Source organism: Poeciliopsis prolifica, unplaced genomic scaffold, assembly GCF_027474105.1.
Source record: "Poeciliopsis prolifica strain line A6 unplaced genomic scaffold, Auburn_PproV2 SCAFFOLD045, whole genome shotgun sequence".
NCBI classification, from domain to species: domain Eukaryota; kingdom Metazoa; phylum Chordata; class Actinopteri; order Cyprinodontiformes; family Poeciliidae; genus Poeciliopsis; species Poeciliopsis prolifica.
Genome location: NW_026562420.1, coordinates 2,203,224 through 2,227,797, shown reverse-complemented (window position 1 = coordinate 2,227,797; position 24,574 = coordinate 2,203,224). Strand labels below are relative to the sequence as shown.

General features: G+C 39.7%; 1 protein-coding gene across 8 annotated transcripts; it reads right to left on the bottom strand.

Annotated features, from left to right (window-relative positions):
* Positions 1–35: 35 nt before the first annotated feature.
* Positions 36–24,574, bottom strand: pcm1 (pericentriolar material 1). 8 transcript variants are annotated; one of them, XM_055056358.1, is made up of 39 exons: positions 24,407–24,574; positions 23,254–23,368; positions 21,952–22,197; positions 20,733–21,059; positions 19,216–19,386; positions 18,415–18,531; positions 18,026–18,212; positions 17,691–17,800; positions 17,106–17,379; positions 16,879–17,020; positions 15,646–15,965; positions 14,797–15,023; positions 14,191–14,333; positions 13,985–14,114; positions 13,456–13,626; positions 13,203–13,384; positions 12,470–12,661; positions 12,111–12,369; positions 11,234–11,379; positions 10,894–11,150; positions 10,136–10,310; positions 9,742–10,043; positions 9,466–9,627; positions 9,208–9,264; positions 8,853–9,025; positions 8,166–8,297; positions 6,349–6,475; positions 5,806–5,961; positions 5,590–5,687; positions 4,640–4,774; positions 4,340–4,546; positions 4,195–4,254; positions 3,818–3,959; positions 3,094–3,254; positions 2,946–3,006; positions 1,988–2,181; positions 1,809–1,901; positions 1,608–1,731; positions 36–731 (listed from the first exon to the last, which is right to left on the bottom strand). In XM_055056358.1, exons 2-39 carry the CDS (start codon positions 23,347–23,349, stop codon positions 706–708), a joined length of 6,282 nt encoding a protein of 2,093 aa, XP_054912333.1. In that variant the 5' UTR covers positions 23,350–23,368; positions 24,407–24,574; the 3' UTR covers positions 36–705. The 8 variants fall into 8 exon arrangements, with proteins under 8 accessions (XP_054912333.1, XP_054912329.1, XP_054912337.1 ...); XM_055056354.1 differs by having other exon boundaries at positions 1,809–1,916; positions 2,000–2,181; XM_055056362.1 differs by having other exon boundaries at positions 13,203–13,381.

The following is a 24,574-nucleotide window of genomic DNA, read 5'->3' as shown; positions in this document are numbered from 1 at the left end:
TCACTGATTTTCTTCTGAATAATCAGCTCAGCAACTCCAGTCATTTGGTTTATTATAAGAAAAGCAGAAACATGTTACAGTTCTGAGGATGAGACAGAGGAATCATTTTGAGCAAAAAAACTTCAACTAAGATTTGCTCTATTTGCCCCATCACACACACATATGTACATACAGTCATAAAAAAAAGTACACTCTCAGTTCCAGAACTTTAATAAACTCTATAGATACTAAAACTATCTGAATCTAACTTCAATTGGAAAACTAAAGAAGACAATAACATGGAACATGTGGCCAAACATTAAATACACTGCCAGAAAAAAACAAAACCCTAGAATTTAAAGAGTGTGTACTTAATTTTACACAGACTATTTGTTGTAACAGCAGCTGGTTGAACCATCAAGAGACGGTAATTAATATGAATACGGTGAAAACAGCTACAGCAGGGCCAGGCAAGAAGAGATAAAAAATATTAATAAAACATGTCAAACTAATCCCAGAACCAAAGAAACATCTGGATGTGATCAGCAGCAGGAGATAAATCCAAACAAATTGGTAAACTACAACAAACATTAACTTATAGTGTTGGGCTTCCTTAAAGATTCACAGATAACGCAGAACTTTTCTTGTCCAAACGAGCGGATTAGAGAAGCGAACTGAGGGGAGGATTCTCAGGAAATCAGGAGAGTGAGACATCTGGAGTCGTCTTTACACGCTCTGGGCATCAGTTGTGTCTAGAAAAGAACAATGGTCATCAAGTTCCCATTACAAATGTGAGAAAAACTGTCAATATTCCACTGATGTCGTAAAAACACAATTTTGTAATTGCGGCGTTTTCAGACCGCGTGTGAATGAGCATGATCACATAAATCATTAGAAATCATGCTGCGTCGTGAGCATCCAATAACTGCCTGTTGTCTTCATCTCTGGTTTGTGGCAGTGGAAACATCTGGTTGTTGATCATGTGACTCATGAGATGCAAAACATGTTTATATTGCAGTTTTGTCAAAATAAACAAATTTTGATACGACCACAAAAAAAAAACTTGCCTCGTCCTGGCGCCAATCATAAGACAAGTTTGTTATATTTGGTGTGTTTTCATTCAGCAAATGTATTTTCTAAATGTCGTAATTATATGGCCAATAGAAACGCAGCTAGTGATGTACAGGTGGTACTTACAGACACTTTGACCTGAGGACAGACTAACTGCGTTTCCACTGACCATAAAACTACACGTTTTCATATTTTGAAGATAAATTTGTTTCATGGAAACACACCAATTTTGAAAAAACTGTTTTGTTTTTTGATGAGGTGGTTTTTCAGTCACATCAAAATTGGTTTATTTTAACAAATTTCAATGGAACACATTTTTACATCACACAAATCACATGATCAACAACCAGATGTTGCCACTGGCATAAACCATAAAGATGATGACGACAGGAAGAAGCAGAGTAAAAACATTGTAACATCCCTTTACAGTTAAACTTATTCATGTGTGGCTCTTATTTAATGAAACACCGTAATTGTGAAGTAGTGTAGTTTTCACAGAAGCAGAATATGGACAGAGTTGTGCGTCCATTTGGAACGCAGCTCTCAGTCCTCTCTACCTGGTTCCTTCAGAGCCTGAGCGTTCCCCACCAGGCCGGTCAGCAGCTCGGCGTTCCCGTTCAGGATCTCCACAGACAGGTTGTTGTTCTGCTGCTCCTCCACGATCCTCTTCTGCAGCTCCTCCTGTTGGCACACAGCACACATGACACCCTGTCCGCTGGTTGCTCTCAGAGTCGTGGACTGCAAAGTTCCTTCCACACCTCACACATCACCGTAAGCTGCAGAGGAACGTCGTCCACCTTGACGAAGTCTTCCTCGTCCGACTTTTGACTCGTGTTTCCCGATCCGACTTCCTGCATGACGGGAAGCTGAGCAGCATTAATAACAGGATTTAACATGAACGACTCGTGTCAAGCAGCGTGACAACAAACAGACTCACGTCGCCGCTTACGAGGACGGGCGAGTCAGAGCTGGGGCTGCTGGCCGTCTCCTTGGAAACGTCATGGGAGGCTTCAGCAGCCTCCTCTGCAGAAGCTGCAGCCACAGCTTCCTGCTGCTCCTCTGTGCTCTGGAGCTCCACCAGAGTGCGCTCTTCAGCTGAGGAGTCCAAGGTCTCGGCTGTATTACTGACCTCTGCAGGACAGGAGGAGATGTGCACCATTAAAGGCTGAGAAGGGAGACTAATCCGGTCGTGTCTTCATTCAGAACGGAGGGGAAAAGCTAGAAAAGCTCTAGGATTCCTCCAGATCATCCATCCACTCACAGACCCAAAGTTACTGTTACTGTCCTACTGAACAAACAGGTCCTAACTTTTGAGCATGGAATTTATGTAATTAGTTTGATGGTTTACCCAGAAATAATGTATGAGCAAATTGAGGAATGCAGCAGAATAACACAACAGAATGTAGGGACTATATTTGTACAAAATCAATACAAAAATAACTGAATAATCCAATCAACAGAGGGCAGTGTACCATACCTAGACCGTTCACAAAAATCATTATCAATTAAAATGAACTTGATCATTTCTATGCTGATGATTAACATTTTTTAAAGGGCAATTTTGTTTACAGACTAAATATTCCATTGTATTTATGGATTGGTTGTGTTTGGTTTTTATTTTCTATTTATTTTGGATATTCCATTGCTAAGTGTTCTTTACAGAATTAAAGCTCATTAGACTTTGAGAGGGCAAACTTGCATCATTACACGGTTATTACTAAAAAAAAGTCTCAAAACAACATTATCAATTGTCAATTATCAGTTTATTGTCCAAAAAACTTTATGATGAGAGGCCTACTTACACCCAACCAGAGAAAAACCCAGCCTGTAATATTTTTTGTCTTTGTTTGTAAAAAAAAAAATAAAAATAGTAACTGAAGTTACACTGGGCTCACCGTTTGTTTCTGAACAGTTCTGTTCAGAGATTTTCTCTTCAGGTTCGCTGCTGGTTGTGACCTGGAACGAAGCACAAACACAAAGTTAAATCTCAGTGAACAGAGCAGCTGCCTGGCGCTACAGAAGCACATTCTCATCGAGGCTCACCGCCGCAACAACTTCCTGCTCCGCCTGTCCGTCAGCCGAAACCTGCAGAGACGTTTGCACGTCTACAGGTCCAGCTTCAAACTCCTCCACCTCCTCCTCATCGTTTTCATCCTCTCCGCTGCCGTAGTTGGTTAGAGCCTGAGTCTCTGCTTTAGATAGGCCTAAAGACATGAATTAACTGATTTAAAGCATTTATTTTTTTAAACACAAAGACATAAATGGACTGAATGAACTTTTTTGATGTCAGAACAAGAGACCTAAATACACCTACAGCTTCACAAGCTTGGTCGAACATGTAAAAACAGCTTTAATTTGTTCAGTCAGTTCAATTAGGAGCAGAACAGTCGATGGAAAATAAATAATAAAGAAACTAAAACTGACAAAAACAACAGGTTGACTAACCTGTTGGTTAGACATGTCAAAGTAAACTGTTACAAACTTGTTTCAAATGGTTCAGAAAGTGCAATTAAACATTCAAAACGTAATATAAAGTACATAATAAAGCATATATCACTCATTCACAACACATAGAACTAGACTGAATAGATCTGCCCTGATAGATCGGGAGCGTTTTCATCAATACCTGATTCTGAATTTTTTTCAACATCAGGACTGTTGCAGATATTGCTATCAGATTACTGCATCACTATTGAAAACAATCTTAGAAATATTAACTGAGAATTCCTGCAGCTTGTATTTTCTCTTTTTTAAATGTTTCACTTACTGATTGACAGAGGAGCTGCTTCCTCTTGTCCTTCATCCTCCTCCTCCTCTTCACCTTCTGACCCAGGGCTGCTCCTCCCCTCAGTCTGCAGGTAATCCTCCTGCAGGACTCCAGATTCTTGCTTTTCTGTCTGATTCTGATCCTGAGGTGAGAAACATTGGGTGGTTGAGAACAGCTGCTTTCCTCTTTCAGTATAAATGCATTAAAACATTTATAAGGCACAACATTTCCAACCACTAATTAAATGCAGCATACAAGCTTAATAGCATAAACTTTGATTCAATTTCTTTTTAATTTGATAAACTCCAGAAAAAGTATGTAGAACAGAACAATCCTGCTTAAAGGCTGAAAAGTTCTGCATTATTCCAATAACTCACCTTGTCCTCATCAGCAAATGCTGGAGAAACAGACTTAGCAGCATCTGCTTCCGAGTTCTCCTAATTAACACAAGACTTTAATTAGTCCAACAGGATTTCACATCACAGAACAGTGGGATGTAAAATGCAATTGTCAGTTAATAACCTCCAGGTTATGATTTGTTTTACAGAGCTGTGGAGACTTTTTCTGATTTTTATATTTAACTCCCAGGTTGGCGGCGGCGTTGCTGCTGTCCAAATTCTGCATCAGCTTGAAGAAGGCCAGCTCGTTAAAGAGGATCTCTGAGATCTCCACCAGCAGATCCTCCCCGCAGTCCCTCAGCGTACGGCCCTCAAATTTACAGAGAGTTTCCTGAACGACACACAAAGGAGGAGGAGAGGTTTCTCAGTAACGTTGCCTCGACGTGTTGGCTCTGCACGACAGGGAGCAGGAAGCTGGTCCTACCTGCAGGATTCCTCCCAGCTGCTTGTGGAAGAAGCGAACAAACTCCTTGCTCTCGTCGTTTTGCTGGGTGAGAGTCAACACCATGCGGCGCACGGACGTCAGCAGCTGATGGGAGCACACTTCGTTCATGTTCTCCTTTAAAAAAAAAAAAACAAGAAAATGCATCAGTCAAATTTCCAGGAAACTTTGAAAGCTATCAATTTATTTATTTAGAACAAACAAAAAGTTAAAGCAAGAAAAACATGAATAAATAAAACAAATGATCATTCACAGTTGTTACATTATATGTTCAAAGAGGAAAAAGTACAAGACCTTATGACCTCATACTCAACTTATAAACATTTAAGTCTTCCAACACCAGATAAACTTAAATTATATACACATTACATGACACTTAAATCCCACATTCTCGTCTTTTACTGTACAATTGCCTATATATTTTTTATATCATCAATAGCATTTTTGGTCTTTGAAACAGTCTTCTAAAACCACATATTTCCCAATAAGCTCCTTTTTAAGCAATTATTTAAGCTGGTTTAAATTTTTACTTTTTTTTAACTCATCATTCAATCCGTTCCATAAATCTTCTCTACACACTGATAAACAAAAAAAAATCTTTCTAAGACTTTTCTTTTAGATTTCCTTCTCATTTTTTTGCATATTGTGTGGAAGATGATAGTTTATTACTTTAAACACAAATTACACAGTTTTAAATGTTACCAGGTCTCAGAATTTCAGTAGATTTGATAAAAAAAAAAAACAGGTTTGCATGTTCCCAATATAACACTTTATGGAGTATTCCAAGGGATTTTTTTGGATGACATACAAAAATTGGCTGTGAATTTGTTTTGTACGTCTGTATATAAGCAATTTCTTTGGCACTGCAGATTAAAATCCCCCACTTTCTGGAAACACTTATATTGGTTATGTTTTTTTTCTTTTTACTGTACCTTTAGGAAGGGAATGACTTCGGTCATGATGGCTTTAATCTGCCGGTCCAGCTGCTGGGTGTCGATCTGAGGGCAGTGCACACCGTTGGCTGCACTTTCTGCACACAGACAGCATCACTTAACGCCGACACTTCGACAGCACGATGAAAAGAGACAACCACAGCGCCAGGTTTTCTGGACATGCTGAACTCAAAGCTTTGTCATGTGATCGTATACCTTCCTCTGGGTCAGCGGGGTTAGCGGAAGCACCTCTAGCATTTGTTGCGTCAGACCTGCTGCTGCCGCTGCGAGGGTTAAACTCGGCTTTAAGCTTCATGCGCTCATACTCCCTAATCCTCACCAGAGCTTTGTCTAAATGAATCACTGTGTTGCCTGTCAGAGAGGCACAGAGAGGAGGGCGAGGAGAGAGACAGAAAGAACGTGAAAGGTTCAAAAATCAATGAGGTGAAGGAGGAGGAACGGAGTGAATATTAATGCAACCAGCTTTACAGCACAGGAACAGTTTCTCAGCCTCACTCTGAATTGATTACAGTGAGATCGGTTAATGAAAGGAAGCCAATTTACTCTGCAGCATTAATCCTAATGTGTAAACTGGTTGGTTAAAGATGAGAAGCCCTGTTAAAAAAAGTATCAGATCCTTCGTTAAAGTTCCAAGTTAAAAGCAAAGCACTTAGTTAGTACACAAAGGGGAAAGGAGAGGACGGTGAACCTGACATTTAAAAAGAAAAAGAAGCAGCAGAGAGGCGTGTGTACGCTTACCCAGGTCATCATTAGCAAAAGGTTCCAGGTTGGAGGAGGTTGACATGTTGCTGTCGTTATCAACAAATTCTGCGTCTTCTCTCCTCTTTAGATCCTGCTCATGCCTCAAGTTCTTCTCCAACACCTCCTGAAACAACGAGGCAGTCTGTGTTAGGGTTCATATTCCACAAACGTTTTAAACACTTGTTTAAAAAGTGATTTCTGTTCTTGTACGATAAAAGAGCAGGAATCAGATAATCTGATTTCACATATCAAGCAGGCAACAGCTTTTTGCCCCTCTGTCTTGGGGGCTGTCAACATGAATGTTGATTACCACTTTCAAAAACAATCAGTCAATGTAAATCACAGATAGAAAGTCATTAAAATTATTGGAAAAGTTGGTCACATATTTTGGGGTTTTATATAAAGTTAAAGTGAGATGATCAATCAGATTCCCGAAATATTCAAGAGTCAAATTTCCCCAAGAAAATCTTTTTATCTGTTGGAGTTTGCTTTAAATGTGTGCTAATTTAAAGATTTGAATCAAACCTGTTATTGGTAGTTGTATTTCTCTTATTAGCACATGAATCCTACTGTATTTCACCATTTGGGGGCAGATCAGATGCATTCCGGAAGAACACAGGTATAGAACTAATGTCTGCTCCCTTTCCACTAGCTGCAACCCAGTGCTTTCAAAACAAATGTTGCCATGGTATCGCAAGTGGCATCAAGGATGTTTCTTCAGATGGATATTGAGTTTGAAATTTTACCATAAAGATGTCCCTGTTTCCTAAAGAATCCACGGACACAGGGGAAAACCGGGGCAGATTTTAAAGACGCTTTTGCAATTTCTCCAGACAGTTTTCCTTACAGATCAGGAGGGGAGAAAAAACTCCAACATTTCAGCCATCACTCTTGAACAAAGGGAATATTCAGACAGACAAAAGACCTGACTCCCAATTAGCACAACTCTGGGGACCTTGGGAGAGAACAAAGAACACATGTCTAATCTGGCAAAAGAGATGCAGAGAGATGGGGGTCATTTTTTTATAGACGGGCTTCTGAGGCTCTGCTGTCGAGTCAAATTCAAAGGCAATGAAGAAGGGCGAGAGAAAATTAAGATCAGAGAATAAAGAAACATGGAAGGATGACAGGGGACAAGACAGAGACAGATGAAAGAAGACAAGGCTGAGTGAGAAACTAATGAAAGATGCATTTAAATATAGAAGAGGGAGGATGTTAAGGAAGTGGAGGGATGGGATGGCTATAAGGGCTGAAGGAGAGAATAAAAGGAAATCCAAAACATGAGACAACAAAAAGGTTAGAGGCAGAGAGTTCAGTGTCTTATTCATAGCCCACACACTTTGCCAGATTGTGTCACATTATAAACACAAACCTTAATGAATTTGATTTTACTGAGAGTAAAAACAAAGTAATGCAGAATTGTTAAAAACAATAATTCAGACCCCTTTAAGCAAGCAAAAGAACTCAATTAAATTAGGTAACTCTTCAGGGAAGATTTCCAACAGCAGGAACAGAGAGACTAATCAGAATTGAGATAGAGCGTGAAAGAGAGAGAGATGCAGACAGACAGAGAGAAAAAGAAAGAGCATCATAGCATATTTCCTGCTTAGTCCAAGTCATATCAGTCGATATCAATAATTATTTATCGTTTTTTGTTTTAAATATTTGAAATAATGCCATAAAATAATGATTCTGTGAAATGACTCAATATTCTATCAGACATACATATCTATTGGTATGGGTCAGGTGTCTATTTCAACATATATTTTTACTGATTTATTGTCCAGCTTTAACACGTCTAACAGCCGACTCACTTCATCACTGGTGACCAGACTCTGGCTGGGAGTCAGCTCAGACTGAGAGCCTGCTGTCCACACAATCGACCCCAGGGGAGGCAGCTGGTCCTCGGCCGCGCGCCTCACTGCCAGGTGCTTGGTCACTATGTCCTGAGGGAAACACACCATTACATTGCTAAAGCCATCACCGCAAAAAAAAAAAAAAAACACACACACAACTGTTTACCAAATGTTTTTGGTTTAGTTTCTAGTGCAAAATATTTCAATACTTTCAAATCAGAGAAAACTGACTCAGTGCATTTTCATCAAGATATAGGAGCTTATAGTAAGAAAATACTGACTTAATATTGATGACAATGTTCTAGTTCCACTGGCAGATTACTTCACTTATAACAACACATCTTTCCCATGGGAAATAATCTGACACTTTTTCATCAACATTAAAGATTTACTTTAAATAATCTCCCACATCTTGCTGAAAAGTTACTTGTATGTTAGTTTATTTTCACTAGAATCTAGACCAAAATTACTTGGCAAGACTTTGAGTTTTTGCAGCCCATCTGATATTTTAATGTTTTTATATCAGCTCATTCTCTGTTTAATGGAGGCTCATCAGATCCTGTCACAGGTTTCTCCCAAAATACACATCCCCATTTAAAACAACACTGGCTGAGACAGACAGATGATCATGGGAACGGGAGTCACCTGCAGCGAATACAGAGCTCTTTGGCGTAAATAGTCTGTGTTGAGCAGCTGCAACTCATGGAAGAGCTCGATGAGAAAGTGGGGTCTCGACTCATTCTGCGATATCAAAGTGGCCACCTCAGAGTAAATGGTCTCCCGCAGCGCCTCAAACAAGGAGAAGTCGCTGCTCGCATCTACAAGCCAGAGATTTGATGTCAGCCTTGGGAACATTTTGTCTTTTAATTGATCAAAACTAAATAACACTTTTACTGAGCAAAAAAAGTTACACATAAAAGTAGACATCATAGATGAATAAAAGGCATGCATGATGGTTAGGTAAGAACAAAGTGATGGAAGATGTGCATGGTGACTTTACCTGGAGCTTCTGTGCATGCAATTCTGTTAGAGAGGAAGGGAGTTCTCCAAGCATAAGCTGTGAGTAGGATAAATTAAAAGCACTTTGTGTCAAAATAAAATAGAGTCAGGGCAATGACAAATGTGCAAAGAAACATAACTGAATTGGAAGAAACTGAAAACAAAGCTATAAATGAAGAAAAATATTGTGACTAATAATACATTCAGGGACTCAGAAAGGTAAAGTGGGAGCGTTGAGTTGCGAGCGTTAGAGCTGTACCAGAGGACAGGTCGTTCCGTTTGGTTCCGAGCCTCGCCTTGCTGTCCAGTTTTTCTTGAGTCAGTTTGTCCAACAGAATCTGATTCTGGTCTTTGTGATGAGACAAGCCTGCCCTCTCCTGGCCGAACTCTGCAGTGCTGCTAAAGCTGTCGCTATCTTGGCCTGGAGGACAAAACGAAACGATGAAATCTAGTAATATCTATTTTATTAATATTTATGTATTCATTCATGTGAGAAGCATGTTTAATAAACTGCGAGCAGAGTGAGAATGGTGACCTCCATTGTTCTTGTTGTGCCCTTTGCTCTTCCTGCGTCTGTTTTTGGAGGTTTTGCTTCGAGATGCCAGGTTGGCTTGTGCAGAGGCCTTTTTCCCAGGCTTAAAGGTCTTTGTGACCGTGGCCGGATCATCGGGATCAGGGATACTGCAAAAGCTGTCCTGGGAAGCCTTAAACTCCTGCACCCTCGACTGGGATTTGTTAAAAATGGGGGATGAGAGAGGAGACTCTTGCAGCTCTGCTTTAGACGGCAGATGTCGGGTTATGTTGTTGGTGTAGGAGGTGTTCAGTCGTACAGCTGATCTAAAAAAAATGGAACAATGAAAATATGAGTATAAATGAAAATGTAAACCTAAATAACAGACAATAAATATACAATAAATATCTTGTTTTACCCTCCTTCTGAAGCTGTGTTGAGAGGAGAGCGCTGCAGTGGCGGAGGGAAACCCATGTACTCGGTTTTGATCGATGTATTGGGATCCATTTTATGATGCTCAGGTGAAGCTGGACCTTCTGCACTCGGAGGAAACTCACCCATGGCACCAGGGAATGGCGGATACAAGTTGAAGCCTCAAATGAGGATGAAAGACAAGAGAAACGTTTAACACACTGCCAAAAAAAAGAAGAAAAAAGGTCAGACTTCCTTTTCTTCATTAATTGCAAAAAAAAAAAAAAAAAGGAAATTTTTAACCTAAATATCTGCTGCTTCTTATGCAAGGTTAGGCCTTTCATGAAAACTTTTGCTGAGCGATAAATTGTGTCAGGAGTTATTATGATCAACAATAACATTGTTATTTTCAAGTAACAAAATGGCAATAATGCAAGAATAGTCTCCCAAAGAAAAACTTTCAATTCTAACAAACATTTAATCCTGGAACTGGAAGACATATCAAATATTCAAAATAAATAAACAAAACAACAAATAAAATGAATTATGAAGTCTCTGTTAAAAAATTGTTGTTAGACTAGTTAAGACCAAAACACCACACTCAAGACTTTGGTTATAGAGTTTTTCTTAGTCAGACCAAAACAAAGCAAAACGATACATAGTGTAAATGAAAATTATTGACCCCCTTACAACTTATCATGCAATTAATTGATTAATTGCAACAGGCAAGATAAAGCCCAAAACTAATCAACGTGGCTGTCATACCGGGGGAGAATGGAGATAAGGTGGAGTTCGCTACGTTGAGAGCTGAAGGATGCATCGTAGAGGTAAAAGGAAGGAATATGCCGGGGGAGGCAGAGGGGCTGGGACCGGACTCCTGAGCCAAACTCTGCTTCTGTGTCTGCCAACCTGGTGCTGAGGGGGAGGGCTGCTGCTGCTGCTGCTGATGATGATGATGATGCTGCTGCTGATGCTGCTGACGCTGCTGCTGCTGGATCAGGTCGTTCAGAACCTGTTTCAGCCTGAAAGCAAAGGAAAATATTACAGACAAACCTCCATCTGAAAGAACTTACTCCTGTTTATAGATACAAGTTTGTCGTTTCACCTCTGGACGTTGCTTTGCTGCCAGGCCAGCTGGGTGTAGCACTGATTGAGCTGATGCATCACCAGGTGGACTTGAGGTGACGACACGTTGTTGGGCAAGACGCTGTACTGGCCCGTCAGCAGGGTTTGTAACATGTATGACAGAGTCTGTGGACAAAAAGCATCACTTTCACTGACTGACTACATATCAAGACGGAATAGCAGCACCGCTGTCAGTCAGATGCTGTTCAGACATGGGGTTAGCTTGTGAAGCTGATTTTATTATGATAGTTTTAGATTAAACAAGTGCCTTTGTTAGAGAATATTTTAAACATATCAATAAACTAGTTTTCTAGCTTATGATATGATAGGATAAAACTACTCTCAACTGGAGAGTAGAGCTTAAGTCACAGTTTCTATCTTGCTGCATTCCATAGAAAAGACTTGTGATATGCAAGTTATCTTCCTCCATAAAGAATCTGAGGCAGATTTAGAGAAGCGTCTTTGTTTTAACTCAGATCAGTTTGATTTTCTGACTTGAATTAGTACCTGATTCTCAAATATTTGCATCTGTATCGGAAGTGAAAAAAGTGGACTTGTGCATCTGGAGAAAGAGCCACGGTTTTACTTTGGGCTCAGATTTGTTTAGTTAACATTTTTCTTAAATTTGGTCATCCTGTTCAGATTGTTACAGAAGTTATTGCTTCCAGAAATCAGAAGAATAAGTCAATATGTTTACATGGTTGGAGATCATGAAAGTCTGAGATTCTGAAATTTGGTCTAAGAGCTCAGATGTGAACATGCAGCTATTCCATCCTGAATCAGACCAGAACATCCACCAGTAACACCTATCAGAACCAGGTCCAAACAGAGAGTATGTGTCTGCTTGGATCACTCACCTGTTGGTCCTGCAGGAGCGTCTGACACATGCTGGTGCTGAAGTCCAGCTGCCTCTGAAGCTGATTCATCTGCTCCTGCCAGTGGCTGGAGCCCTCGGCGAAGGAGAGCTCTGAGGCCCAGCGTAGGTTCTCCTGACGCCGGACGCCTCCGTGCTGGCCCACAGGCGGCTTCGCGCCTCGGCTCTGATCATTCACCTTTGTCTCGTTGTAAAGATGAGCCTCGGAGTCACAGGAAAAGGCTGCCGGAGGCTTCAGGTTACTGAAACATTGAGCGCACACAGACGGAGAAAGAGATGACGGATATTTAATCAGCAGGGCTAAAATGGTCAAAGTGTGGACCTTCTGCCCGCTGGTCTCACCTTCCCTGATTCTTCCTGTTACTGTAGGAGCTCTGGTTCATCCTGGACGAGTAGATGTGGATCTCATCATCGGAGCTGCTCTCTGTACATTCTTCCTCTTCCTCCTCAGCGCACATCTCAGAGTGATAATCATCCTCTTCCTCATTCTCATCATCCAGGTTGCAAGGACTGGACCCCCATGTGGCCATTGTTCTAATGACAAATAAGAATCATGAGAGGAGACACTCCGAGCCAATAGTAATATCTGTATTGATCACTATACTGAAAAAAATTCCAGTTTTTTTCTCCTGATCCTTGAGGGCAGATATATTCAGTCAAATGCTACGCTTTATTATTTATTTTACCTTATATTTAAAATTTTGAGTTCCACTTTTTTAATTATTTGAAAACGGTTTGTCGCAGTTTATATATTTCACATGTTTGACTAAGCGTGGAAAGCTATTGGTATATTAAAGTGTGCTGTATTAGAGCAGATTTATCAAATTAACTTGTAATTCAGTACATTCATGTCTGCGTTTAAAAAAAAAAAAAACATTTCAAATCATTCCAGCACTGTTTGTCTGTATTAGATCAGTATCATCAATAATTAACCTCAGATATCAGCTAAATGCATGTAGCTGCAACAATTAATACTTCAAATAGTAATACTAGGATGACAAGAGCTTTGTTGACACCAAAGGAACATGAAACATCGTAACTGAATTGATATGATGATAGGAAGTGCGTCTTCTACCTCTCATCCCTGTTGATGGACTGCGAGAGAGTAGCACTCCCCTCCTGCTCTTCCATCTGACAGGAGGAGTCACGGAAACCGCTACGTCTCTGATGTTCGGCCATCAGCGACTCCAGCTGCTTTCGCCGCTGTCGCAGGTCTTCTCGCAAAATTTGTCTCCGCCTCATTTCGGACCAAAGCTGCTGGCGGGGCAAAAACAGCTTTACGGTTTGGAAAGCGTTTTGGCTGGAGACTGAGGGTGTGAATCTGTTACCTCGTTGTCGGTGACGGAGGAAGAAGCTGCCTCCTGAGCGGTGGGTTTGAGCACGGTTAAGTTGGTTTTGGGTCCAGGGGGAGGAGAAGCTTTGACGTTAGCAGGGGTGGAAGCTGCAAGTGGAGCCTTCCTCAGCAGACCGTGCTGGCTGCCTGTGCTGGACACAGACGACTGCAGAGGAGGAAATACTTCACTTTCAAATCAAACGATCTAATCCTTTTAGCATTAGCATAATGTTTTTAATGACAGGTGCAAGCTTTAAAGCTGGAGCATGTAACTTTTATAAACAATGTTTATTTTCTTCCTGTGAATGGAAAAAAAAATTGAGCTCCTCTGCTTTGTCCCAGTGCTGCTCCCCTCACAAAGCATTTGTTGATCTAATTTAAGACTCTACATCAAGGATGTCTTCCAGAGAAGAAACAGAATTTCACTTTTTTTTCCTTTCACATTTTAGTTCACATGAAACTCTGAATAACTTTTGGACAAGCAAATTCGTAATTTAAACTTTTAGCTGTTTAGAATCAAATACCGGAAGGTCTGGGCAGGTCCACTGCAAGTCCTGGATCTTTCCTTGGATTTCTATAAGTCTTTGTCTTTCCTCGTGAAGCTGCCTCAGTTCCTGCTTCTGCTGACGTAACTTCTCCTCGTACAGCTTCTCCCTGTTAGAAAAACACATGATAATTACATAACTCAACAAGTTGCAGGACTAGATGCTAATGGTTTATTTTACTGCACCGGGACTTGGTGGAGAGAACCAGGTCTCTTGGATTCTGTTTGGATCCGGCCCCAGACGGCCCGCACACAGCAGATCGGGTGTTATTGGGCTGCTGGTGTAAAGCTTCATCGTCATTGGCTGTTGTTCCATCCGTGTCATCACTCTGCGTCACAAACAGATATGTAGATTCATTGTTTCTTTAACACAATATTAATAATTTTTTTTTTCAAAGAATTAAACATGATAAAATGATTAATGCTGTTAAAGAAACAACTCCTTTATGCTTCCAAACACTTTTAATAGCAATTCAGGACTGACATTGAAAATAACATGTTCTACGTCTGATTTTACGAATGAGGTTTAAAATATCAAGCTTGAGAAAACAGTCAGTTCTGCTAATCAAGGGAAAATGAAACACTGTCACAGATGACTGCTCATATGTTTCTGTTAGAACACCATTTTTTTCTATGTACTTGAGGCAGAAAATAGGTATTTAGGCTTAAAAGTTTTATTTAAAATGTTCTGGGAAAAACTACCTGATTTAGTAACAGGTGAAAAACTTTTAGTAAAGTTAACTGATGTTCTTCAGTCAATCCAGTTAGTTAGCCAGACGCTGCATGCCGTACCTGAACCATGGCAACCAGCTCCTGCAGCTGCCTCAGCTTCTGCGTCGCCATCTGCCGGTGAACCTTGGGAGGGAAACCCGCAGCGTTCCCAAAGCTGCTCCCTCGACTGGACTCCGATGCACTGTCTGGAAGCATGGCCTGGCCTCCTTCATCATTATCAATGCCGTCTACATCATCATCATCATCCTTTACCTGCACAAAGGCAAGGTCCCTGTTGTACTGGCACTCTAAATCAAGATAAAAGTTAAAATCATGTTAAATACAGTCATGTTCACATAAATCTAGAGATGAATGAATCTCAATTAGAACTTTTAAAATGTAATTTATCTAATGTTTCTTATTTGAGCAAATAACCAGATATAAATGCGGAAGGGTATTTGTGTTGATGATGATGCAGCTGAAGATCTTTAGCTTTGATATTCCAATAATTTTACGGCTTGGTTACCAAAATCAGCTCCTTACCAGAGTCAACAGTAAGCTTTATATTAAGGTTCCTGAATGATGACAATAAGCAATTAATCTATTAATCTCATGACAAATTAAAACGAGTTTGATCATTTCCATTTTGATAAATTTTTTGAAGGGCAAGTTTTTTTACAGAGATTTCATAATCCATTGTATTTATGGTTTTGGTTGCGTGCGTGTGGTTTCAATTTGGATATTTAAAATATCTTCCAGTTCCAGTGTGGAGTTACAGTATATATAATTAATTCTATAACAACTATCATTTATGTGATTTTATTAACATTTTCTTCCAAAACACCCCAAGCCAAATCCTCTAACTACACTGCAGACATAAGAATGAATGTTTTTCCTCAGGTCTAGTGTTGCTGTGTTACTTGAGCAGACCTATAGGCGTGGTGACGTTGAGGCTGCGGAGGTTGGCTGCTGCTCGGTTGTTGATTTCACACTCGGTGTTGAGTCGACCGTCCTGGTTGTTTGTAGTGCTGCTCCTGAAGCTGCGGCCGTAGGTCAGGCTATTCACTGCGTGTCTGTTTACGTCTACAGATCCATCCACCGACTCATCTTCATCCTCCTCCTCCTCCTCATCATCATCAGGCTCTTTCACATTTTCATTGACGGCGTCCACCATCATGTCAGACGTCTGCTCATAGTACTGAACCAACTCCCTCAGTTCATTAAGGCGCTTATGGACCTCCTTCAGCTTCCTGTTAGCGGATGAGACAAAATGATGAGTGCAGCTTCAGTGGAAAACTTTATACTTGCTCACAATTTGGACAAGTGCTACATCTTTTAACGCTTTATCTAAAGACGACGTCCCACTGTATTGTGGGGGATGATGATGCAACAACAAAACTGCAATGGCGTTTTAAGTAAAAAATTAGGTGATCCAATGTTTCAACCCTATCAACACTTTATGGACCATGCACAAAATCAGAAAGAAATATCTGGAAACAGAAAAAAAGCAAGAGGGTAGTGCAAGGAAGAAATGTAGAAAATATATCAGTATATGATTTTTAACAAAGGACATTATTGAATAATTGAATAAATACATAATATGAAAAAGATCAAATAAAGGAAACTAATGTATAAAAGAATAAGATCAGAAATAAAATGGAAAATTAAATACCTGATTACATTAAATTAATAATGTTGAAAATTATCAAAAATTAATGTATAGTTAAACAGGTTTGGGAAGGTTCTATTGATTTTTTTGGATGCAATATTTCACACATTAAAAGACCATGAAGCCAACTAAATATTTCTATGTTTGTTTCCAGAGCAGTGGAAAGAAAAAAAGAAAAAAAACGTATAAAAACATTCAAACTCGCCTAAATATTTAAGTTGTTTTTTGTAAAAGTTCAAAACACAAAAATATTAAAAGTAACATCACATTGATGATGTTGATGGGTGAAAGTTTCCAGCCAGAACTGCATTTCAAAAGACACAAAAAATGTAATTCAGCAGAGAAAAACTAAAAGTAGTCCACAGAGGATGGACAGCAGAAGGTTCACCTATGCTTCAAAACACTGCTGTTCATATCTGACCCTGAGCTCATAGCTGTCTGTGTGTGTGTGTGGGTGTGTGCGTGCGTGTGCATGCGTGTGTGGGTGTTTGTACCTGAGCTTGTCTGAAGAACCGGAGCCGTTCTGTTGTGTGAATAAAGGCTGAAAGGAAGTAGAGGCTGCATTGGAGCAGAGAGCTGATGTACAATCTGAAGATCCTCCTAAACTTGAACTGCACTGTGCTGACAGACCCCGACCTGAAGGACGCCACAGGACATTCATCACCACTTCTTAAAGGTTAAAGGAAAAAATAAAAAAATAAAGGCTGAAAAAGAGCCATACATGAGTTGTTGTTTAGTGTCTGGTCTCGCAGTGAATGCAATTCTTGCAGAATCTTGTCCATTGTTTGCTTTTTATCTTTAAGTTCTTGTAACTTGGTGAGTTTGGTGCTGGCGGCAGCTCCCTCGGTGTCCAGACCGGCATGCGGGCCGGAAGCGGAGTGAAGGAGCGGCCTGTGCTGAGGTGGACCAACAGCGTGGGGGGGGCAGGACCAGGACACTTCTCCGGAGAGGGACAGGCTCTGAGCCTGATGACGGTTATCTGGCACCGATTTGGTCTGGTGGAAGAGAGCAGTTTACCCCTTGACCAGCTGTCTACTGTCAAATCTATTAGTTTTAATACTAATAGATTAAAACTAATAGCTACATTTATTAGCAACTCTAATAAAAATGTTTAACTCGTTTTTTCCAGCAGCAAACCTCTCACACTGCACTTTAAGGCTTTTTGTGCATTTTTAATATGTATGTTATTTATTGTGGCCAGCACTAGATGAAATGTCGGCATGCTGTTTGAGAATTTTAAAGGAGGTACAGATATATTATGGCAGTTACCATGGTAACCTAGCCACAGATATAGTTTGTCCTGTACCTGAGAGTCGTGCAGCTGGTTGTGGAAACGCTGAATCAGCTCATTTAACTCTTCATTCAGTTCTGATGTGATGCTGAGGCCAGAAACACTGCCGGTGGTTTCTGTCACGACTGCAGGCAAGAACAAAAGAGCAAAAGTATATAAAGTGTCTTTCTGACAATATTTTTGGAAAAAATAAACATGTAGCTCCAAAACAGAAACGTGTATGTATAAATATTTCAGTTTTATTCCTATAATGTATCTAAAAAAGTTGTTTGTGAGAAAAGAAGAAATGGAACTGAAATGATATACCGACGCTCCAGATAGAACTAGTTTGAAAGCATGCGTAGCATCACCTGTGTCTTCGATCACAGCGAGCGCCTGCTCTGCACTGTGCTGCATGGCCATTAGAGCTTCCTGTCGGCCCTGCAGCGCTCTGAGCTGCTCCTGCTGCTCCAGCATCTTCTTCAGCAGCTCATGCTGCTTACGCAGGTTCTCCAGTTCCTCCTTCTGGTCGGCACGCACACCCACTGTCCTACCACCCTGAAAATTCACAATGCAAAATTTTAAGCACCTAGGGTCAATGGTCCAGAGGAACAGAGAGGTGAAGGAGTATGTACAAACAGGAAAGTGGTTTGTTAGATTCCAGTAAATTAACTAACAATGTTTAGTGTTGTAGTTTGCCCTGTTTTCCAAGGAATTTAAAGTATAAAATATTAGACATATCTCCCACAAATGTACTCACTATTATATTTGAAGCATCTGAAGACTGGACCTCTACGTTAAGGGAGGAGCTGTCAGCCAGTGACCCTGATCCGACCGCGGAGTCCAGCGTCCCAACGTCACAGTCACTCTCCTGGGCCTGGAGAAAAATCACACAAACATTCATCAGGAACTTGTGCTACATGCCAATGAAAGGAGCTGTATAAGTTAAACTGCAGAACAGAATAAGTAATGGAATAACACATTTATAAAACTAAAAAAAACACACAAAAAACATCTGATCAGAAGCCCTGAGAAAATACATATTCCATTTATAAAATCAAAGGAGAAGGATTACGTTTTCCAGGCACATAGGCCCCATTAGAACACAACCCAATAAATATCTTAATTTCTACTTTATAAAAATATTATCTAATTACTTTTTTTTTTTAATGACTTCATAATTTAGTGCCTTGAAATTGGAAAACTCCTGCTCTTTCTAAACCTCTGCCTTCAAGACAACATGGCTTCTTTATTTACTCTTTAACAACATTTTTATCAGCGTTTTGCTAATTACTCCTGGCTAGTCTGAATATTGCAAGTGAGGGCTGAAGTTTGGAAAGTGCAGCTCCGAGGAGAAGCTGCATCTCAAAAGAAGGACTAGATCCCAAAAGGCCTTTTGCACAGATGAATAGTTGCCAAGGATTTCTCAAACATACATGGAAGAAATACTCCAGATATGATTTTGGTGAGGGAATAACATTATAACATTATAACTATGGCATTTAAAAAAAACAAAACAAAAAACACCAAAGATGTGAATGAGAAAACTCAACACACTTACAAGCATTTTCTGTAGGAAGCGTAGATAGGACTTCTCCTGCTCCTTGAGGTGGTCGATGAGGTAAGAAAGACGCTCAACGTTGGCGGGAACGTCATTTTTTTCCACCAGATCGTCCCTCATGGCGCTGGCCTTACTGATGTATTCCCGAATCTGAACCAGTTTGCTCACCACCTGAGAGCGCACAAAGGGGAGTACGGTGGAGGTTTGTGATGTAGAGAAGAAAACACACAAAAAGTATTGGGTGAGCATCTGTAGATATAGCTGTGACTGGTACACACGAGGGATGAGAGGGGGCTGGGCAAGAAACTCGCAGGGCGCCATTGGTGGCATATTTAGAAACTGTCCTATATATGGTCTGGTTTTAGCTGCACAACCTCTCCCTCACTTTCATCCTAGTTTTGGTTTTTTCCCCAAGCAGTCGAGAGAACTGCCATGTACAAATACACAGCTGTACAGAGACACGAAGACACTTTCACTCTGTTTCAAAGTGTTTTTCACATTTTGTGGTATTTTGTTGTGATTTCATGTGACAAACCAACACAAAGTAACAAATAACCAAAGTGAAAGTAAATTATGTGGCTCTCAATTTATATTTTTTTGCAAAGAAAAATTGAAGACTAGAGTGAATGTTTTTGGCTTCCTGCTCAAAATATGACTCAGTCCCACAGTTGGAGAACAGGATCCCACCTGATTGTCATTTAATCTGACTAACTCAAAAAAAAGAGCGAGAAGGTGGGAGATCTGGGATGATTGGTTAACATGACAACAAGTCATTATGACCCCTTATATGTCAGGCATTTAAAGCTCTAGTAAGCTTGAGTTAGCTTTACAAAAAAAAAAAACTGCCACACCTCACATTTGTTGTATATGTGCTTGTGATATTTTTCAAAAGCCATCACCAAAAAGCCACATTTTAATTTTACCTCCAATTCATCATGACTTTTGTTTTGGTCTGTCAAAATAAATAACATGCATTGAAGTTAGGGCTGGACAATAAATCTTTAACAATATAAATCACAATAGACATACGATGTGATCAATGTCAGTAGATAATGAGTCTCATGGAATATTCAAAATGTCATTTATAGAATATTCGCTGAACTCCGATCTGGAACTGCACAACATTCTGGCATTCTGACGTGGAAAGGCTTCAACTCACTCAGTCTTTGGTTACCTAGCAACAACCTGCTGAATATTGTGTGCAGCAGCAGTTTTAGGTTTCAGTTTCATGGAGTGAAAACTGAGGGTACAACAGTAACTGTCATGCCACCAGTTTGGCGTAACTTCAGATATTTAAAACAAACAAAAAAATCAATATCAATTATATTGATATCGACTGATATAAAACACTTACATCATGATAAGTTTTTCAGCCACATCATCCGGTGCTAATTCAAGTTTGTGGTAATAATTTGATCAAATGCTAGCTTTTCAACAGTTTAGCAAGTTTTTCTATTTTTGATAGCATCAAACACTAGCTGACTGTCATACAGATGTCTCTAACCACAAAGCATTACCTGGCTGCTGTCTATTGTGGGCGCTGGCCTCCCATACTCTCCTTCCATCAGAAGTCCTCTGCCTGTCCCACAGCGACTCATCCTTGGCGACTCCTGGCGAAGACCTACTGGACTTAATGTTTCTCTCCGCCCTGCACTCTGCTTCTTGGTTTCCTTTGTGATAGCTGGAGTAGTTGGGGCAGAAGCTGAGGGATAGATCAGCTCTTTGCTCTTGTTAGTGTTGACATGCAGAGGCAGGTAGTTGAAAGGCTTCTTGTTCTCTCCGGCTAGCTGCCGCTGGTTGTTGGCAGCAGTGACGCGGCCCTGGGAGTCACTGCCGATGCTCCGCTGGTTGACCAAAAATCAGACCACACAGATTATTACTTGGGCCCTTGGCCATGATGTTCGTTTTCAAACTTCCAAGCGACGTAGCTGCATAAGCACTCATAAGTGATGCCCTTTTTGTGTCTTACAGTTTAAAAGAAAAATAAATCACAAAACATAATTTAACAGGGAATGGTTTTCAGTTACAAAACATGAAGCTGTTATTTGATAGCAGAGCATCATCTAGTATTCTGCTGATAAACTAAAAAACCTTCTTATGACACTAAAAGTCAAACTGATGCTATAACAGTAGAGTGGATTAAAGTGATCTTCTGACAATTTTGGCATTTTCCTGATTCAGTAGATCATGCATGAAAGGGTTTTAAAGCCAAACCAATCAACTGCAAATCCTGAAGGTAGATCTGTGACTGTAGGGAACTTCTACAGAATTTGACCCACATTAATAGGCTATGTTTACACAACATGCAAATGCAAAATAAATAAATAAATAAATAACAGAAAAAAATGTTGGATTTCAGAGAAAAATTAGAAATGATAACCAAAACCTGCTTTAGGTAGGCTTAGTTAGTAAGGAAACCCCAACAGTTCTGTCTCCAACTTCAAATGTCTTTTTTTTCCTGGTTAACTAAACTATTTTTTAAACTTTCTAAAACTTTTGTCTCTTTTTTTCTTGGCTTTTATTTTATATTTTTGAATAAGTTCTGTGGATATTTAATAAAAATATAAAGAATCCACAAAAGCAGACTGGTTGAGCTCTGCAGTCACATAACCAAAACTCCTGAGACACTGAAGAGTTTCATCCCATTACCAGTCAGTTCCCTCAGCTATTTCCCTTATTAGATACTTCCTGTGGCTAAGGAACATCGAAGACATTATTCAGTATTGTGATGTCTACCTCATCCAGATCTGTGAAATTGATCCTTTGGCGTAGCTTGTCCAGTTCAGCCTGGTCAGGAACAGACATTTGGGTCGTGTATTTGATGTGGGAAAAAGAATGAGGAGCCCGAGTTCTCCTGCGGCCGGCCCCTGGGGTGGACTCTGGTGAAATATCATTAGTCAGCCGGCTCTCCACTGCTGCAGAAAGCTTCTTCTTGTTCTTCTCTGTCGACCGGTTAGCTTTCTTTTGCTGAATCCCCCAGTTCTGCTCAAACACGACAGGAAATGTTTGTTAATAATAATAAAAAAACTTATCTGCAGAGACTAATGATGGGAGACACGCATTTAAAATGTTAATCATGCTTTTTGTGAAATTTATTGTAATGATAATCTCAATAAGGATCATAGATATTAAAACTGCAATGATGATGTTTACATTGAAAATGAATGGCAACAGCAAGCCTTTTATCTCGAGAGAATCTACAGGAGGAGTGCAAACTTGTTCTCATTTTGGCCAAAACTGTCAAGTCAAAGTAATCGCAGTCGAAGGATAAAAAAAAAAGAGAAAACAAGCAAAAAAATCATATTGAGTATTGTTTTTACCCGCTCAATAAAATAAATGTATAATATTTTAATTCAACAAATAGACCAGTCAGATTTTTTTTTGTAGGAAAGTGATGTATAAATCATTGTACATCTAAAACTTTGCAAATTAGCCTTAATAAAGAATGGTAAACAGTTTGCACATTCTTCTGGGCACTATTGTAAAAAACAATAAATTTATATATATATATATATATATATATATATATATATATATATATATATATATATATATATATATATATATATATATATATATACATATATATATATATATATATATATATATATATATATATATATATATATATAAAGACGAGAATTTTGAAAATTCTTGCTTGTGAAAGTGTAATAAAAGAGCAAATTTGGGTGTGCCAAAGTCTCCCTTTAATTAAAACATACTCGACAGATGCAGTTCCATTTCATTTAAAAGGAGGATATAAATTGGAAGGCTTTTTTTTTCCTCAAATACCCAATATCAGATTTTGAATCCCTCAAACATTGACGGCTTCTTATTGGCAGTTATTTATTATTGCAAGATTATACATTCAATTGGTTATTTTTGTTTTATTTAGGTTGATAAAGAGTGTTCTACATCGGAGCTAGTGACAAACCATTGTATAATGTAGATAAAATTATGGGAAAATAACTGGTTCCATAGGTTTGTATTGCCAAAAATGATGTGTAAGTGGGACTTTGTGTAAGTGTCAGCCCTCACCATATTGTTCAGTCTGTCTTCCAGACTGCCATTGGGTGCTGTCCAGGTCTGCAGCTCTTCTGCACTGTCATCAAATGGAGCACCTCCGGTTGCCATGTCACCCACTTACAGCTTGCTGGAAAGAACAACAAACAGTGAGAGGGTCAATGACCAGAACACGAAAAGAAGGAAATCCAGTTCCAAACCCCAAAACAAGAGAGCTGTTGCATAAACGGCTTCACTTCAATCATAATTTAAAAGGAATGTTCATCAGTCTACATACTACATCTACTTTGTATATGTTCACAACAGGCACAAATGAGTCTTCTTCGAAAATAATTTAAAATTAGATTTGGAAGTAATACTGATTATTACCACAAAAAGACTCCTCAAAACTGCTTACCGGTTTCAAATCAGTTAGCCAAAACTGAAAACATTATTCTTATTCTAAGCTGTAACACCTAACGTTAGAGGTTAACGCTGATATGAGTCCATACTTCTAACCGACAAACATTAACCTTCCATTGAAGGTTAATGAAGAAAAAGAAAAAAAAAACGTTCTGGTTAATTGGTGACCAGTCGCTTAGCGTTAGCTGCAGCTGGGTTGTGCGTGGCGGTGACCGCCCGCTTGGACTGACCGTCCATTCACCGCGCGAGAGGCTAGCACGAGCTTCCAGTTGGGTCCTTCGTTACCAAGTAAAAAGTGAAACAACAACAGCCATTGTCGTAGCCACTCTTAGTTCACACTGGACTTGATGCTTGGTGAACCCCGCTAGCCAAACGTCTGTGACCTATTTCCGACCACCAGTCGCCATGGCAACAAACAATATGATATTTTTGTGTTGTTTTCAATATTTTCACTTTCAGTGTTAGGCGCTTACCCTAAATCATTGCTAACAAGTTGCTAAAGTTGTATGTGTTAAGAATTTAGGTGGCTAATACCCATTAGCTTGATCCCAGCTTCGCACAACAGACAACTTAAAATGTGTCCGTAGTAAAGTATTTGATATGAAATAAAAATCTCGCGTAACGTTTAGAAACCTACTATCTTCTTAGTTAACTTGCACGGTTACCGTGTGTACACCTACAGAGGCTAACAAACGTTAACAAGGCAATCTGTGGCTGGCTTCAAACAAAGCTAGCTAAACATTTTTAAACCGGAAAATGATCTCACCGTTTAAAACAATGAAACAGACTCGCAATGACAAGCCTCGTGTACTCAAGTAAAGACAGTATATTTTCTTCTGCTAATCCACGAATCTGCAACTATTTTCCATGGCTCCCAACATCGCAGCAACCAACTATGGTACTAGCCTGATGTTACAACCTCCCAACAGCAGGT